The 18261-nt window shown below is 38.8% G+C and overlaps 1 protein-coding gene across 4 annotated transcripts in view; it reads right to left on the bottom strand.

Annotated features, from left to right (window-relative positions):
* Positions 1–18261, bottom strand: part of LOC126458605 (E3 ubiquitin-protein ligase RBBP6) — a 387537-nt gene that overhangs the window by 78470 nt on the left and 290806 nt on the right. For all 4 annotated transcript variants that reach the window (XM_050095761.1, XM_050095763.1, XM_050095764.1 and 1 more), the window contains one exon: positions 17864–18022. In XM_050095761.1, coding sequence (XP_049951718.1) covers positions 17864–18022 — 159 coding nt within the window. The remainder of the gene's footprint in view (positions 1–17863; positions 18023–18261) is intronic.

The following is an 18261-nucleotide window of genomic DNA, read 5'->3' as shown; positions in this document are numbered from 1 at the left end:
ATCATTTAATCATACAGTAAAGGTGCATGCCCTCGGGAAAAATTACGGCTGTAGTTTCCTCTTGCTTTCAGCCGTTCGCAGTACCAGCACAGCAAGGCCGTTTTGGTTAGTGTTACAAGGCCAGGTCAGTCAACCATCGAGACTGTTGCCCCTGCAACTACTGAAAAGGCTGCTGCCCCTCTCAGGAACCACACGTTTGTCTGGCCTCTCAACAGATACCCTTCCGTTGTGGTTGCACCTACGATACGGCTATCTGTATCGTTGAGGCACGCAAGCCTCCCCACCAACGGCAAGGTCCATGGTTCACGGGGAAGGAATGCACTGTTGTGCCATCAAAATTCCCTCAGTCATTATCCGCTGTGGCCTGAAGTCAAGCCTGAGGGCTTCCCACAACATGGCACCAGGAACAACACTGCTGTCCCTCCCCCAAAAAAAGGAGGAATAGGATCTGTCCCTAGGTCACAGCCATATTCATTGACGGCTGCCATTCAGGGAACTGCACAACCATGATTCATTCCTGAACAGAATGCAATGCCCTTTATCAGTAGTCCATACATCATGGCATCACTTCAAACACAGTTGTTCCTGTCACGGTGTTAACATCAGCCTACATACGGGACGTTAATTCTCTACTGAGGCTGTTGCTAGTCTCCACATAGTTGTGCGAGATGATGCAGAATGCTGCAGAGAGTCCATTACTTGTTCTTGGATGCCAGGTGTAGATATGGAGTGTCTGGTGCACAATATGGCAGTCCATCCTTCTGGTGGTCTGACGTCGTCAACTGTAACCTCGATGATGGGTATGCCAGCTCTCACGTTTCCATTCAGTCCACATCTGACACTGTTTGCACCCCTTATATACCTTACCAGATTTGGTAAAAAAACAACACTAAACACGAATGACACTAACACACACTAGTGCCCTTTTTACTGGTCACAGGAATTGCAACTTTTAATCATTTATATATACACCAATGGTTGTGTATGAGTATGAAGTTATACTGACATATGACCATGTCTTCTAGGTGCTTCACTTTTTTGTCAGACAGAGTATATTAAATGTAGTAACTCAATAAGATAGCAACATTTCACTGTACAAACTTCTACGTTTTACTGTTAGAAAAGGAGTGTTAAGTATGATTTTTCATTGTAAATCACTAATTCCACTACAAGTTAGTGTTGGTGGATGAGTCATACCTGCACAGCTTAGGTGGAAAGATAATTGCAAGCAAAAGGTAAGGTTCTGGGTTCAAATCCCATTCTAGCATGCAATTTTGTTGAATTAATGTTTCAAAACAGTACACAGCCTACTGTGGAAACAGAGACTCATTCTGGCATTTACTATCTCTTACTTTGCAAGATCTGTTGTTTTCTTAAAGACCTGTTAATCTGAACATTTTCTAATGCTGTGTTCATTTAGTGTAACTTTACATCAAAGCAATCTTTGTACAACATTTTTTGAATCTACAATTAAATAACTCACTAACTGGAGACACAGGATTTAAAACAGATTACAAATATATAAATAATCTCTGTTCAATGTTTTCTTGTGTGCTGCCAGCCAATCCAGGACTGTAACCAAGTAGAATTTAGAGGAAATAGAAAATATCTAATGAGGCATTCATAATGGGTTCAAATTGCCATATAGAAATCAGAGAAATTTAATCTGAGGTAGAAATTTACACACAATTATTTTTCCTGTGAATTATTCATGAAATGAGCAAGAAGAGGAGAATGCTTGCTTGTATGGCGGGTGGGTGGAGCAGGGTGGTCTTATAGCAGTACATAATGTGACCTCTGCCACACACAACAAGGTAGCTTACCAAATAAAAAAATAAGATATGTTCAACTCGTTTAAGGTAACATTTATGGCAATTTGTTTCAATCCAAACACATTGTCTTCATGACCACAGCTCTAACATGAATGAAGGATTCCTTTTCAGTTATTCTGTAAAGACAGTGTTGCATTAAAACCATATACAAATAAGTACTCCGAAGTGTGGGAGGATAAATTCTGGAAGATAGTGAGATCAGAAAAGAAGCCTCAGCCTACAAACTAGAACAGTGTTGCTCTCATAAGAACATGGTGATAGTATAATCCAATAACAATGAAACATCTAGAATGTCTAGGATGTCTTTCAAGGCAACATTCTCACATAACAGAACTTTCATGTTCAAATCAAGTCCATTGTGTAATTTCTCTCAAAGGTAAAAGATTTATCTCTTTGTTAGGAGTAAAATTAAGGGCTTTTACTATTGTACACATTTCCTAAAATATACTGTTATCCTGCTGTCGTTAGCCAATGACATCAGCAGGATGTGATAGGTAGGGCAGTATTGTCATGCAAGTTACATAAGAATATAACTTTCTAAAGCCTATTGTTTTTCAATTCTTCATTGTACAAACCAGCAGAACATACTTCCATGATACTGGTGACAAAAGTGGGCCCATGTTAATAATATGCTACAAATTTTATTGTGTATTTCAATGTTATCCAGTGCACAAGAAGAGGTCCCATGAAAAGGAGCCTGGACTTTGTTTACTTAAACAAATAAACTTATCCCTGCAGATTGAATATTCCATAATTTTTCGGGAGTGCATCCGGGATGTTATTAACTATGGTATCAATATATCAGTGACAACTTTTCACCATTCTCAACATCTACATCTCACTCCGGAAGTCACCTAATGGTGTGTGGCAGAGGGTAATTCTAGTACCATTAACCGATACCCCTCTCCTGTTGAATTCATGAATGGCAAGCCTCTGTATTAGCTCTAATCGCTCACATTTTCTCATTGTGGTCATTTTCCGGGGTGTACATCAGATGAAGTAACATAATGTCCAACTCTTTCTAGAAGTGGCTCTCTCAAAATTTCAACACTAAACCTCTTCATGATGCACAATACCTCCCTTGCAATATCTGCCACTGGAATTTTTTTGAGCATCTCTGTAAGGTTCTAGCACCAACTAAACAATTCCATGATGAATAGAGCCGCTATTTGTTGGATCTTCTCTATCTCTTTTATCAGTCCTACCTGGCATAGACTCCACATAGATGAATAATACTCAAGAATTGGTCAACAAGCACTTTGTGTGTCACTTTCTTCATGGGTGAGTTACAATTCCTTAAAATTCTTCCTATGAATCTCAGTCTGGTGCCTGCTTTCCCTATCATATTTGCTTTGTGTGGTCACTCCACATAAGGATGCTCTGGATAGTTACTCCTAGATATTTTACAGTAGATACTGTTTCCAGCAGTTTGTCATAAATAATGTAGATGTGCATTGGTGGATTTTTTTTCCCCCCTATGTATCCGCAACATGTTACATTTACCGTTCAGGGTCAACTGCTAGAGCTTGCACTATTCATCAGTCCTTTGCAGGTTACTCTTCACACTAATACTGTCTTCTGACATTGCTATTTTCTTGCAGACACCCACATCATCTCCAAACAGTCTTAAATAACTTCCAATGCTTTCTACTACATAATTTGTATGCAATGCAAACAGCAACTGCGTATCACACTTCCTTGGGATACTCCGAAAATTACATTTACATTTGTTGATTTTGTCCAGTGAGCTGCTTGCAAGACTTTTTAAAGCACTTTACAATGCTGAGTAAATGCTCATGCATCAAGGATATCACTGATGGTAACAAAAGAGTCAGTCGCAGATAAAACTTTAGACATTTAAATGTAAAAGAAAGTTAGTGCTGAGTCAACGAACCCACGGTGTTTATGAAGTATTTATTATGAATGGCGTATTTTCGAATGCCAGGCTGTGAAGACGTAGAACAGTATTTCATTAAAGAGTGCTGACATGAAGTGAGGGATTTCCATTATTTGTTGAGCTGGAAATCCTCATCTCGGTTGACCAGGTTGTCCACTAACTGTATTTCCACAGTTTCCTTTATTAGTAAGAAGCTGTGGCCAGTATCTTAAAATGATTCCGTAACCCATGGAATGTGGTAAGCGGAACATAGGACAAACAAAACAGGCCGCAGCCTCATTCTACTGGGATTCAGTGGTCAATGAAGCTACAGAAATACAATTAGTAGACAACTTGCTCATCCAAGATAAGGGTTACCAGCTCGACAAATTATGGAGTCCGCTCATTTTATGTCTGCATTCTCAAAGCAAATATTGCCCGATGCCTACACTGCTGGCATTTGAACATAAGCCATCTATAATAATCAATCAAAAACTTAGTAAGCACGGCGGATTTGCTAACTCTGCACTTGCTTTATTTTACTCTTGGAGACAAAGTTTCATATATGGCTGATGTTCTTATTAGCAAGAGCGCTATATCTGACATGTGTTTACTCCACAGTGTAAAGTGATTTAAAACCCTTGCGAGCAACTTGCCTTGAGAATGGCTGAAAGACTGTTATCAAGATGATGATGTTCTTGTAGTCTTCAGTTCGGAGACTGGTTTGATGCAGCTCTCCATGGTATTCTGCCCTGTGTAAGCTGCTTCATCTCCTAGTACCTGCTGCAACCTACATCCTTCTGAATCTGCTTAGTGTACTCATCTCTTGGTCTCCCTCTAGAATATTTACCCTCCATACTGCCTTCCAATACTAAATTGGTGATCCCTTGATGCCTCAGAAAATGCCCTACCAACCAATCCTTTCTTCTAATCAAGTTGTGCCAAAAATTTCTCTTCTCCCCAATTCTATTCAATACCTCCTCATTAGTTATGTGATCTACCCATCTAATCTTCAGCATTCTTCTGTAGCACCACATTTCGAAAGCTTCTATTCTCTTCTTGTCTAGACTATTTATCGTGCATGTTTCACTTCCATACATGGCTACACTCCATACAAATACTTTCAGAAACGACTTCCTGACACTCAAATCTATACTCAATGCTAACAAATTTCTCTTCTTCAGAAACGCTTTCCTTGCCATTGCCAGTCTACATTTTATATCCTCTCTACTTTGACCATCATCAGTTATTTTGCTCCCCAAATAGCAAAACTCCTTTACTACTTTGTCTCATTTCCTAATCTAATTCCCTCAGCATCACCCGACTTAATTCGAATACATTCCGTTATCCTCATTTTGCTTTTGTTGATGTTCATCTTATATCCTCCTTTCAAGACACTGTCCATTTGGTTCAACTGCTCTTCCAAGTCCTTTGCTGTCTCTGACAGAATTACAATGTCATCGGCGAACCTCGAAGTTTTTATTCCTTCTCCATGGATTTTAATACCTACTCTGAATTTTTCTTTTGTTTCCTTCACTGCTTGCTCAATATACAGATTGAATAACATCGGGGAGAGGCTACAACCCTGTCTCACTCCCTTCCCAACCACTGCTTCCCTTTCATGTCCCTCAACCCTTATAACTGCCATCTGGTTTCTGCACTAATTGTAAATAGCCTTTAGCTCCCTGTATTTTACCCCTGCCACCTTCAGAATTTGAAAGAGAGTATTCCAGTCAACATTGTCAAAAGCTTTCTCTAAGTCTACAAATGCTATAAACCTAGGTTTGGCTTTTCTTAATCTAGCTTCTAAGATAAGTCGTAGGGTCAGTATTGCCTCACTTGTTCCAACATCTCTATGGAATCCAAACTGATCTCCCCGAGTTTGGCTTCTACCAGTTTTTCCATTCGTCTGTAAGGAATTTGTGTTAGTATTTTGCAGCCGTGACTTATTAAACTGGTAGTTCGGTAATGTTCACATCTGTCAACACCTGTTTTTTTTTTTTTTTTTTTTTTTTTTTTTTTCCCCCACCTCCCCCCCCCCCCCCACCAGATGGAAGAGTTTTGTCAGGGCTGGCTCTCCCAAGGCTATCAGTAGTTCTAATGGAATGTTGTCTACTACCAGGCCCTTGTTTCATCTTAGATCCTTCAGTGCTCTGTTAAACTCTTCACGCAGTATCGTATCTCCCATTTCATCTTCATCTACATGCTCTTCCATTTCCATAATATTGTCCTCAAGTACATAGCCCTTGAATAGACCCTCTTATATTCCTTCCACCTTTCTGCTTTCCCTTCTCTGCTTACAACTGGGTTTCCATCTGAGCTCTTGAGATTCATACAAGTTGTTCTCTTTTCTCCAAAGGTCTCTTTAATCTTCCTGTAGGCAGTATCTTTCTTACCCCTAGTCATATATGCCTCTACATCCTTACATTTGTCCTCTAGCCATCCGTGCTTAGCCATTTTGCACTTCCTGTCAATCTCATTTTTGAGACATTTGTATTCCTTACTGCATATATTTTTTTTTTTTCTCTCTCTCTCAAGGTGGCTACCAACAGCCGATGGTCACTGTCTAAGGCCTCAGATGGAATGACCTTAACATCTGTGAGGCTGCTCATCATCTGCCTATCCACTAGTACATAGTCTACTACTGAAGTTTGGGACCAGTCTCCACTGTACCAAGTTATTTTGTGGCTACTTCTCTTCTTGTACCAGGAATTTGCGATCGCCAGCCCATTCCTCTTGCAGAATTCCAGCAACAATTTTCCTTCTCTATTTCGGTTCCCCCAGCCCTCTGGTCCCATTATCTCCTCGAATCCTTTCCTGTCTGTGCCAACATGTGCATTGAGGTCCCCTATTATAATCTGAGAAAAAAAGATAGGGGGGCAACAGACATACAGGAGAAAAGGTTGAAGACATGGATGCTGAAAGAGGATGAACGGACCCAGTACCAGACACTGATCAGGAAGAAGCTGCCAAAGGAAGATCAGAGAACAGTGGAAGAAGAATGGGGAGATTTTAAGAGGGCTCTAGTTGAGGCAGCTGAGACTGTGTGCGGGAGAACTAGCACAAAGAGGAGAAGTAAGGAAACCCCATGGTGGAACAACATATGTAAAGAGGCAGTACTTCGAAAGAACAAAGCCTTCAGAGAATGGTTCCAGACCCGAACAGAGGAAGCTAGGGAAATATATAAGGGAAGCAAGAAAGCGACACAGACCACAGTAAGGGCGGAGAAGAAGAAGTGGATGGAAAAATGGACAAGAATGTTAGAAGAGGACAGTGAAGGGAACAAAAAAGTACTTTACACCATGGTAAGAAATAAGAGGAACGACAGAAGCGAGTGCCTGAGGATCATGGATAATAATGGAAGAGTTGTGGAGGAAATGCATGAGCTCAAAAAGATTTGGATGGAGTACTTTGAAGATCTGTTGAATGCCGTCAAGCGGGTAACTAACAGCGATGGAGAGCCTAAGGCAGCAGACGATTATAATAGTGGGGAAATTGATGATCTAACTTGGAATGAAGTGGAAGAAGCCATAAAGAGGATGAAAGGGGGCAAGGCACCAGGTTGGGACGAAGTAACAGTGGATATGATACGAGCAGCAGGAGAAGTAGGAACCCAGTGGCTATACAGAGTGCTGAGGGTGGTGTGGAAGGAGAACAGAATTCCTGAGGATTGGAAGAAAGGAATTATAGTCCTCAGCTTCAAGAAAGGGGATAAAAGGAGATGTGAGAAATACAGAGGAATCACCCTGCTATGCCACTGTGGAAAAATCTATGAAAAGATCCTGGAGAAGAGAATAAGAAGCAGTATTGAAAGTAGACTGCAAGAGGAGCAGTATGGTTTCAGACCGGGAAGATCAACAACGGATCTCATATTTGCGGTAAGGCAACTGCAGGAAAGGCACTATGAGTACGGGAAGGACTTAACCATGGCCTTTTTAGATATTGAGAAGGCGTATGACAGTATCTATAGGGACAAGTTCTGGGATGTGCTGAACGCAAAAGGGATAGGTGAAGAGATAACACGAAAAGTCAGAAAAATGTATGAGGGAAGTGAGAGTTGTGTGAAAGTGGGGAGGGAACGTACTGCATGGTTCAAGCTGGAAAATGGGCTGTGACAGGGAAGTGCACTTTCGCCTTTATTGTTTATTATTGTTATGGATGAAATCCTACAGCAAGTATCAGATGCAATTGCAGATCATAAAATGAAAGTAGTGCTTTTTGCCGATGACCTGATGTTGTGGGGAAATTGCGAGAAGGAGGTGCAAGAGCAGTTAGATGTATGGGAGGCAACAGCAGCACAATATGGAATGCATTTCTCTGCAAAGAAAAGTGAAATAATTGTCACAATAAGGAAGAAGAATAGGCCAAATGTGGATACAACTTGTGGAGGGGAAAAACTACAAGTGGTAGAGAACTTCAAGTACCTGGGAAGCATGATTGAAAGTAAGGGGGGAAACGCAATGGAAATAAATGAAAGGTGCAGAAAAGCAGGGCAGTTCCTCAAATGCATTAGGGGGCTTATTTGGAGCAAGGAGGTGCCACAGAAATCCAAGGGAATTATATACCAAACCTACTTTGTCCCCATATTGGCATACGAAAGTGAGACATGGGTAATGCACAAAAGCGACGAAAGTAGCATACAAGCTAGTGAAATGAAGTTCCAGAGGAGCAGGTTGAGTGTAACAAGACGAGACAGATTGCGAAATGTGTATGTGAGGGAAAGACTAAAGGAGGAACCAGTACAGGACAGGATAGAAAAATCAAGACTGCAGTGGTATGGACACATGAAGAGAATGGATGAGGGAAGAATTCCAAAGAGGATTTTTGATCTGCAACTGGAGGGGAAGAGGCCCAGGGGAAGACCAAGAGATAGATGGGTGAGGGGAGTGAAGGAATGTGTGACGAGAAGAGGAGAGAACTGGACGAAGGTGGAAGAGGGGGAATGGTGGAAAGACAGAACACGATGGAGGGGCTTGTGTTCCTGACAGACCCAGCCAGTGGCTGGAAACTGTCCAAGATGATGATGATGACTGCATTTTTATATTTTCTCCTTTCATCAATTAAATTCAATATTCCTTCTGTTACCCAAGGATTTCTACTAATCCTTGTCTTTATACCTACTTGATCATCTGCTGCCTTTATTCTTCCATCTCTCAAAGCTATCCATTCTTCTTCTACTGTATCTCTTTCCCCCATTCCTGTCAATCCTTCCCTAATTCTCTCGCTGAAACTCTCTACAACCTCTGGTTCTGTCAGTTTATCCAGGTCCCATCTCCTTAAATTCCCAACTTTTTGCAGTTTCTTCAGTTTGAATCTACTATTCATAACCAATAGATTGTAGTCAGTGTGTACATCTGCCCCCGGAAGTGTCTTACAATTTAAAACCTGGTTCCTAAATCTCTGTCTTACCATTATATAATCTATCTGAAACCTCCGGGTATCTCCAGGCCTCTTCCATGTATACAACCTTCTTTCATGATTCTTGAACCACGTGTTAGCTATGATTAAGTTATGCTCTGTGCAAAATTCTACCAGGTGGCTTCCTCTTTCATTCCTTACCCCCATTCCATATTCACCTACTACATTTTGTTCTCTTCATTTTCCTACTAGTGAATTCCAGTCGCCCATGACTATTAAATTTTCATCTCCTTTCACTATCTGAATAGTTTCTTTTATCGCATCATACATTTCATCAATCTCTTTGTCATCAGCAGAGCTAGTTGGCATATAAACTTGTGCTACTGTAGTATGCGTGGGCTTCGTGTCTGTCTTGGCCACAATAATGCGTTCACTATGCTGTTCCTAGTAGCTGACCCACACTCCTATTTTTTACGCATTATTGAACCTATTCCTGCATTACCCCTATTTGATTTTGTATTTATAACTCTGTATTCACCTGACCAGACATTTTGTTGCTCCTGCCACCTAACTTCACTAATTCCCACTATCTAACTTTAACCTATCCATTTCCCTTTATTGTCAAAATATCGGTCCCAAAGTTAATAATATCCCAGATGCACTCCTGACAAGTGATGGAACATAAAGTCAACCTGTTTGCATACTTTTGTTAGGAAAAGAGCTGGTGCTCGAAAGCTCGAAAGCCATTCTCTGTTAGATGTGACTATGCTTCACTCATTGATCCGCTATAGTTGAGTGAGTGCCTTTATTTTACACATTATTTTCGTGTTAACTGGGTTCAGAAGCATCACAATTAAGGTTATCAGCACCCATAACAAATGGTTTTTGGATTAGTGAGTCTAAAACTTGAAAAACCTTTGCATTCACTATGGCACAATGACACTAACAGGCCTTAAAATAAGAAAGTAAATGATCATGTTTCTCACATGTGTGAGACTGCTGACCACTAAAACAAATACGAGAAAGAGCATGTCACTCTGATACTTTAAAACCCCTGGGATTTGTTCCTGCCAGTAATACACCCATGCACAGGTCTGTGCACACACTGACACGTAAAGACGCGTGCCCCCCCCCCCCCCCCCCCGCCCCCCCACCCCCCCACTAAATTATTGTCTCACATAAAATATTCTACAATACCAAAACATGCAGAGATATGTGGCTAGCTGATCATGCAACACATATGATTAACCAGTCACTCTGTGAAAATTAACACCTCCTGCCTAGGATGGAATGTAACAATATCGAAAGCTATAATTGTGACAGTCTTTTTGTTGCGCCTGACTGTGACTTAGCATCTCTGCAATATGGTGAGTAGCAACTTTCCTTCTCATAATATTGTTACAAACCTTCTACCTAATATTTTATGGAGGAGTTTTCACACTGAAGTGCACCAAGTTTGAAATGCATACTGCACTAGTCCCACATTACCAAAAATGGAGGCCAAAGACTTACACAAACCTTTTGCAGAGCATAAAATGCAATCAGTTAAAATAAGTTTCAATATAAATTGTGCTTTCAAAGCACCACATGCAAGCAGCTCTTCATGCCAGAACAAGAAGCCATGTGTTAATAGTTTGTAGCTAATGTTTATGGTCTCCAGTATGGCCGTTTTGTTTTTGAATGTAGTGCATATAAATACTCAATCAGTGAAAGCATAACTGAGTTGTATTCAGGTGACTACAGTAATTATATGGTTGAGACCTAAAACAGCTTCTGTTAAACTGTAGCAGGCAGTCTTTCTAAACCCCCTCCAACTTTTGCCATTAAGACATTTCAATATGGCCAATGCCCAAAATGTTCTTTGCAGTGACTTTTGTAAATTGTTTCAACTTACTTTCACTGTTTCCTACTTCACACATGTTGAAACTTATTTATCATCATCTAACTAGAGGCACCCATGGATCCCACTTTACATACGCAATGCACTGATTTTTTTAAAATATGGAATTATAGCAAAGCAATCCCTCTCCGTCACCTTGTTTTCATCAGTAAGTCAGTTCTACTTCCCTCTTCTGGAGAAATGATGCTATGTTGCTCTTCCTGAATGAAAAGTGGACAGGTGTGTCTCGTTAATTCTGCATACAGGAAACCACCCCCCCCCCCCCCCCCCCACTACTGATAACGGCTTCCATCCTCTTTAAAAGAGCACCATTGCAAACACACTTGCACACTGTGTCAGGGCTGTTTCAGACAATGAACATAGGCAGTATAACCTAATCCTTAAATTGTTTCCAGGAGAAACAACTATAGCTATTAATGTTCACCAGTTCATGTACATGTGTTACTCTGAAACCTGTATAAATTTTACTAACCTTCACTCTCCTATGTGGAGCACCTTACAGAAAGGTGTGCAAGATGTACTGAATTATCATGAGACACGTACTTGGTTAAGCACTTCGATTCAATAAAATTAAACAATGGTGTACTGCTTGTTCTGCTCCAGAGCAGCATCTTCCTCAAGAAGCAGCGGATGAGGTAAGGCTTGCTATTAGGCAGATTTTAGTGACGACCAAGCCACCTAAGTCCAATATTAGTAAAGTGGAAAAACAAGAACTGAAATCTTTGGAGAAGAATGATGATTTCGTTGTCAACATGGGCAATGCTATGTTTATCCTCAATGCAACAGATTATCAAAATGAAATGATGCGTTATTAGAAGACAGCACATACCGGACTACCAGAATAGATTTCACATAGGTGCTTAGCACGAAGACATAGGAGCTCCTTAAGAGCTCTTACCTCTCTAACGAACTCTTTTGGAATTTAAGGCCAAGAGCCACTAGGCAACATGGTCTGCCGAGTACACAGAAAGCATACCACTGAGACTGATTGTTAGTTCTGTAAGCTCTCCTACATAAATGCTGGTGAAAAACTTGATTAAATTTTTTTGGCACTCACAGTCATCCACTGTGGATATCATATTTACAGCTCACAAATGTTTATTGGCAACATAAAGTAGATGAGGCTGGGCCCAAGTGTAGTCATGGCCAGAATCAAGATGGTTTTCCTCTCTATGAAGGTACACGTAGAAGACAGTAGAATTATTGGCCACTCGTTTCCTTCCTGAAATTTTAGAACATTTTGCCACACCTTGATGATCACTTATGTTTTGTACGGTGGAAATTATTACAAAATGACTGATAGAAAAGCCATGGGTTCATCACTGTCACCAGCCATAACTTTTTTTCAATCCTGCTTCTACAGATACGTTGATACATTTTTGATCTGGCCACACGACAGTGGCATGCTGCAACAGTTCATCAACCAAATGAATGGTAAACATCCACACACGAGATTAACAGCGGAGGCAGAGAAGGGCGAGCAGTTGTCTTTGTTAGTTATGTCGGTTGAACAGAAATCATAACACACAGTCAGGACCCCCACAGCTCCGAGATTAACCAATAGACGAATGTGTTAAGAAGGAACAGGTATTGTGTCCATGATATTGGGTCAATGCTGCTGAGAAAACCAAGACATGACTTCATTCAACCAAGTGAGGAGGACAACACACTTTGCTGCACAACAACTAATAAGACAGTTAGAATCCTACATAGGCAAGGAATCAGATCAGTCTTTCAGCTATCCAGGAATATTAAAGAAATTTTATGACCCATTAATGACAATCTTGGCCTTCGTGTGCCGGCGATTTATAATATTCCTTGTGAGGGTGGCAAAAGTTATATAGTGGGGCCTCCATTTTACGTTCTCCGATTTTACATTTTTGCAATTCTATACCATAAATTTGTAGCCCCTGTGAAAAACCCATAAGATCAAACGCAAAAAATTCCCCAATTTTACATTTCTTGCTAGTAAGGTTTACCTCGATGCTAAGTTCTTACTCGATGTGTCACATGACTTTGTCCTGTCTTCTTTCTATTGAAGTCTGATGTGACTGAACAAGTTATAAGTGGCACAAAAAACAGAAGGTTTGCACCATTGGGGTGGCAGAATTAATGGAATATTTCAGACTGTTGTGGAGACGGAGACATGAGAGAGAAAATGGTGATGTATTCCATGATCAGTGTTAGCAACACAACTTGCAACATTTAGCTTCACTGCACAGTTGTGATAAAACTACTGCTAGCTTGCAGCGGTAATAGAAAAATAAGACAGGCGACGCAAAATGTTCCGGGCCTAATCACCATCGAGTCTCATCTTTCTGCATGTATTTCTGATGTACTATATTCAGCAACAATATTAATCATCAATCTTTTAAATTCAAACAATCAGTCTCGAAGAATATTTTTGGCCATAATCAAGGGAACGTCGTCCACTTCCGACTAGTGAACTCTTACTGGCTGGCAGCTCGTTAAGTCACCCAATAGCCAGCACAGCCACCACAGCACACTAACATATGTAAAATGAGTGCACCTACTGGACGTGTGGCAAGGGGAAGCGGCCCTTCAATGATCAGAGTGCAAGTAAGGGTGAAAGCACTTTGTGATGTGCTGAAGATATACTTTATGTGCAAATGAAGTGTTATGACAGAGATGTCACACGTAAATGGAACAAGGGTTTTGCAACAGCACAGTTTAAACACTTCCGTGTTCAAATCTGACATGATACAGTTGCAACAACTGCATACACTATTCTATACACTTTGCACTGTACACAACACACACTGTAGATTGTAAAGACTGGCAGCAGTGATAGAGAGCCTAAAGCAAAACTGTAACACCTGACATTTCTTTCAAATTTACATTTTACACAGTCTACAAAAATTCACTGAGCCGATTTCTAATAAACTTGTAACATCAATTGGGGAAGTAAACTCATTTTTCACATTCTGTTTCTCTCACTAAGCCTAAAATAACATTTTAATGGAGGTGAGCATATGAAGTCCTGCTCATATGAAAAGCATTAAACAATAACAGCAATGGTGACGAAGATGTCACTAAGCAGATGTCCACATTCATGCTTATGGCTTAACCACTTAGCTGCTGTGACGTTTTCGGTTTAATATGATCTCTCAAAAATGTGGGTTTTGAATGTATAATTTGTAGTCATAGTGCGATAGAAAATAGATACCCAAATACAATTTCAATTTTTTGATGAGTTTTTACTTGCTGTTACATATCTATGATTTTTTTAAAGATAACAAGAAATTAAAAAACATTGTATTGTACATTTAATTTCCTTCACTTAGACGGATTTTATACAAAGTATTGGAGAAGAGTATGATCTTTGATCATATATGCCAATTACATGTGTTTTTGCTCATATTTTTGGGGGCTTTACCATTTTCTTCAAATCTGAGTTTAAGTTTGGACCACATGAAAATGTAACATAGGGGTTCCACTGTGTTATCATTGATCCTATACGCTATAACAAATGAAATAAAATATACATAAAATCAGTACTATCAAAGAGAACAAGTCACAAACATATTCTATATATTTGTGTGACTGATGTGTTTCTCAGCTACCTGGTGCAAGTAACACACCAAGCAGATTCCCTGTTAATTTTGTATTGTCCAACTGTTACTGAGCTGCAATGACACCAAACCTTTTTTAAAGTGATTAAAGTCTCCTGTGTCTGTTACATTGTAACTGGAGCAAATATATACTAAAGACTCTTCCTTAAGTTCTGAGATACTTCTCCATATAAGCCCGATGACATGTATAAAAATCCACACACAATTATCAATCTACACTTAAGAACAAACTTCTGTCACCATTTTCTAATTTTTAAATATTTTAAGTAACAATTTTTAGCTGAGGAGCATTGCTTTAAACTGTGGCTATTTTTTACAAACAAAGTCAATGTCAGAAAATATCTCTGTATTCCAATGTTCAACAAAGCATGATAGGCAAGACTAAAATTTTTAATTTTCTCTATCATTTGTCAAAAATAACTTAATCAACTATGCTCTCTGTAATCAGGCAAATGGTGTTATCTGGCTTTGAACTGTGTCTGAAATAAGCGATCTGTTTAACTCATTAAAAATCTCCTTATAGAAATATATTAGGTTGGTGCCTAAGTTCAGAGTGTTTTTGTTTTGCATGTTGCTATTCCAACTGCTATGGGTTTATCTATGAGTGAGATTTTTTATTTGTAGTTCACTGTGGCTATATAAGTTTACACATTAACATTTTGTCATTTGGAGATAGTGAGTGGAGCTGTGGATGCTAAAAAATAAAGTGCCGACTGGAGAAATTGCAACATTTGTGACATATTTTTCTGTTTGAGTTCAACAGAGAGGTGACAGCAATGGAGGCAGCCAGAAGCATTTGCACTGTTTATTCAGATATCAGCATTGGACAGGGTACAGCAAGGAAACGGTTTTCTCATTATAAGGCACATCATTTTGGCATTAGTGACTCTCCACTTTCAAGAAGACTGTTCAAATGCATTTATCCACAGTGATCCATGAGAACTAACAAATGTGCTGAACCGTGATAATTCCACCATCATGCAAAATTTGCATGCAATGAGGAAGGTTCAAAAGTGGGTTTAAAGCCACTCAAAAGTGGGTTTATAGGTACCGCATGCTCCAAGCCAAAGGTGTGTTGACTTTTCGTAAGACTAGCTTTCATTATCAAGTATACCATCTGAACTGCCTCTCTGGTACATTTATCTATACTTAAGACAAACTCATCGTCACCTAATCATCCTTAATTTTATTTTCCATTCTTCTGTATATCATATTTGTCAGCAATGTGGGTCATTAATAAAGAAATTTTAGTTTACAAAAATCACAATCTCACGCTTACTCCATTACCTCTTAGATGGTTAAGTCTGCAGATTGGTCCTAAAGGTAAAATCCAAAATGACTTTAACAGACATGCCTAATATAACTCCTAGTTCTTCCAGCACAATGGTAACCTCATACTTCCACTATTTACTTCAGAGCTCCCTCTTTTCACAAGCTCAGCTAGCCACTGAATACTGGAAACATAAATTAATTTATTTTGAAATGAACTCCTCCATTCACAGATTTATTTTCTATATGCTTCTCAGACCCTTTTAAATCCTGGATTTAAGAAAATTAATCATCAGTGCATGTATTTGAATCCTCTAATATACAATATTAGATTAGGATTTGGTTCTGTCTAAATCAAAATGATAAATAACAAAAATACATAAATACATAGCAAATATCACATCAGCTCCACATTTAAATACATTACATATATAGTTACTATGGTACTATACTATTGCTATCATTTTTCCTTATGCTGTCCTGCATTTTTTTATCAGGTATCAAATAATACACCCAATACAATGTAGCATCTGCCTCAAAACTCCCTTTGAACACAATTATTATCAAGCAACTAACATGACCTCGGAAATGACAATGAATGATATTCAAGTTCAGTCCACACAGCGTTACTGACAACAGGCATCGTAATGAATTCACATGCTTTTTACAAGTCAAAGTAAAGAACATTTGCAAATGAAAATACAACAGTCCAAAATCACCATTTCCTGCACTTGATAAAAACAACTGCAGGTATTAATTCAATGTGTCCTCTATGACAACATCAATCTAAATATATAACACACAAAAATATACTACATACTACCTTTTTACAAGACAGTCTCACATCATTGCTTGTTCAAATAAATTTATATCTTAGAATGCAGAAGCGAAGATAGATAAATTAATCGTAAACATACATCTCTAATTTTTAAGAAGAAACTGTCTTCTGGCTGATAAATAGGCACTATTTCTGTAATGTGATGATAGTAGACATTGGTTAATAGTACTTACAAAACGTGTAGTACATTCATATAGTGAAATACAAAACAGAATATAACCGATAACCTGTATGTCCTGAACTTCCATGAGTTCAGTTTCAGCTCTCTTAGAACCTCAGTTCTTTGTGTGAATGTACACATCAAAGAAAGTGTTATAAGAAGTTAAAACTTTAAAACACAATAAAAATATTATTTGTTGCTACATTGATCTCTACAGTGTGCATGCCTGTCAAACTATTAATGAGTAATAACAGATACAGGCATAGACAACATATTTGTCTTTTTGTATGTGAAGGCAAATACTTCAACAGCTGCTGATTTCACTGACAGGTCCATATCTCACTGAGGAAATATTAGCAATGTTGTACAGAAAGATCTATGGAACGTATAGCTTTTTTTTTTTTTTTTTAATTTTTGAAAACAGCTGAATGTAAAAGACAGTTTTCATTTATTAGACAGAAAAGCACCTGTTCCAAACTGCGGGCTTCCATGATAATTTAAATGAAAATATTAAACTATCCACAGCAGCACTAAAACTGGACGATATGTTACAAATCTGTTACTAGTAGAACATGTAACATCTTTCTCACTTTCAAGAAAATGTTTTGTGTAACTAATCATAGCACTGTCTTCACAAATATATAAAAACAAAACACTGCAGCTCATTGCTGTACAGTTTACCATAAAACAAACAAAAGCAGATTGTGTTTCTCATTTATATTTATCAAACAATTAATAATTTATCACAGTAACACTATGAAAAAATTTACTCTTTTAGTTAAAAATGCCTTAACTCATTCAAGAGTTGGCCATACATTATATGTTAACGAACATTATATTCTGGAACAGTATATGGAAAAAGAGAGCAAAACATGTAATTGAAAGAATGGAAAAATACAAATTTACAACACTATAATATCAAGTCCAGTGCAGGCTGTCAGTCTCTCATCTATTTCAACTGTTACAAATAAATACTTCTTCAGGCTGAGACTGACAAATTGAACAAAACAAAAAACTGCAGTGAAATAACTAGATACCTGCTGTAGTTCTGATCAAAATAATCTTTGTTGAAGTCCTTTCTCTGTCCGAATCGACCACCACGGCCCCTGCTGCCACTTGTCCCATACTGGTAGTCACCCTCAAAGTATGGAGCTGCCTCGAAATCTGTACGAGCGTCTTTGAACTGGCGTTGATACCTATTATAAACATTATTTTGCAATGTCATAATTCTGCAAAACCAATAATATTTATAAAATAATTTTTTCCCAGTTCACATCATGTTGTTATGACACGTTTACATGGACAGTACAAAATTGGAGATAATGTACCTAGGAATACATAATAATTTGATCATTCCTATGAGACTACTCCAGTACATAACATGATAGCATCAAGGGCAAGGGCATAGGCACATATGTAGTGCAGCTACAAAAAT

This window comes from Schistocerca serialis, chromosome 2 (genome assembly GCF_023864345.2).
Source record: "Schistocerca serialis cubense isolate TAMUIC-IGC-003099 chromosome 2, iqSchSeri2.2, whole genome shotgun sequence".
NCBI classification, from domain to species: domain Eukaryota; kingdom Metazoa; phylum Arthropoda; class Insecta; order Orthoptera; family Acrididae; genus Schistocerca; species Schistocerca serialis.
This window is presented reverse-complemented; position numbering and strand designations above follow the sequence as displayed.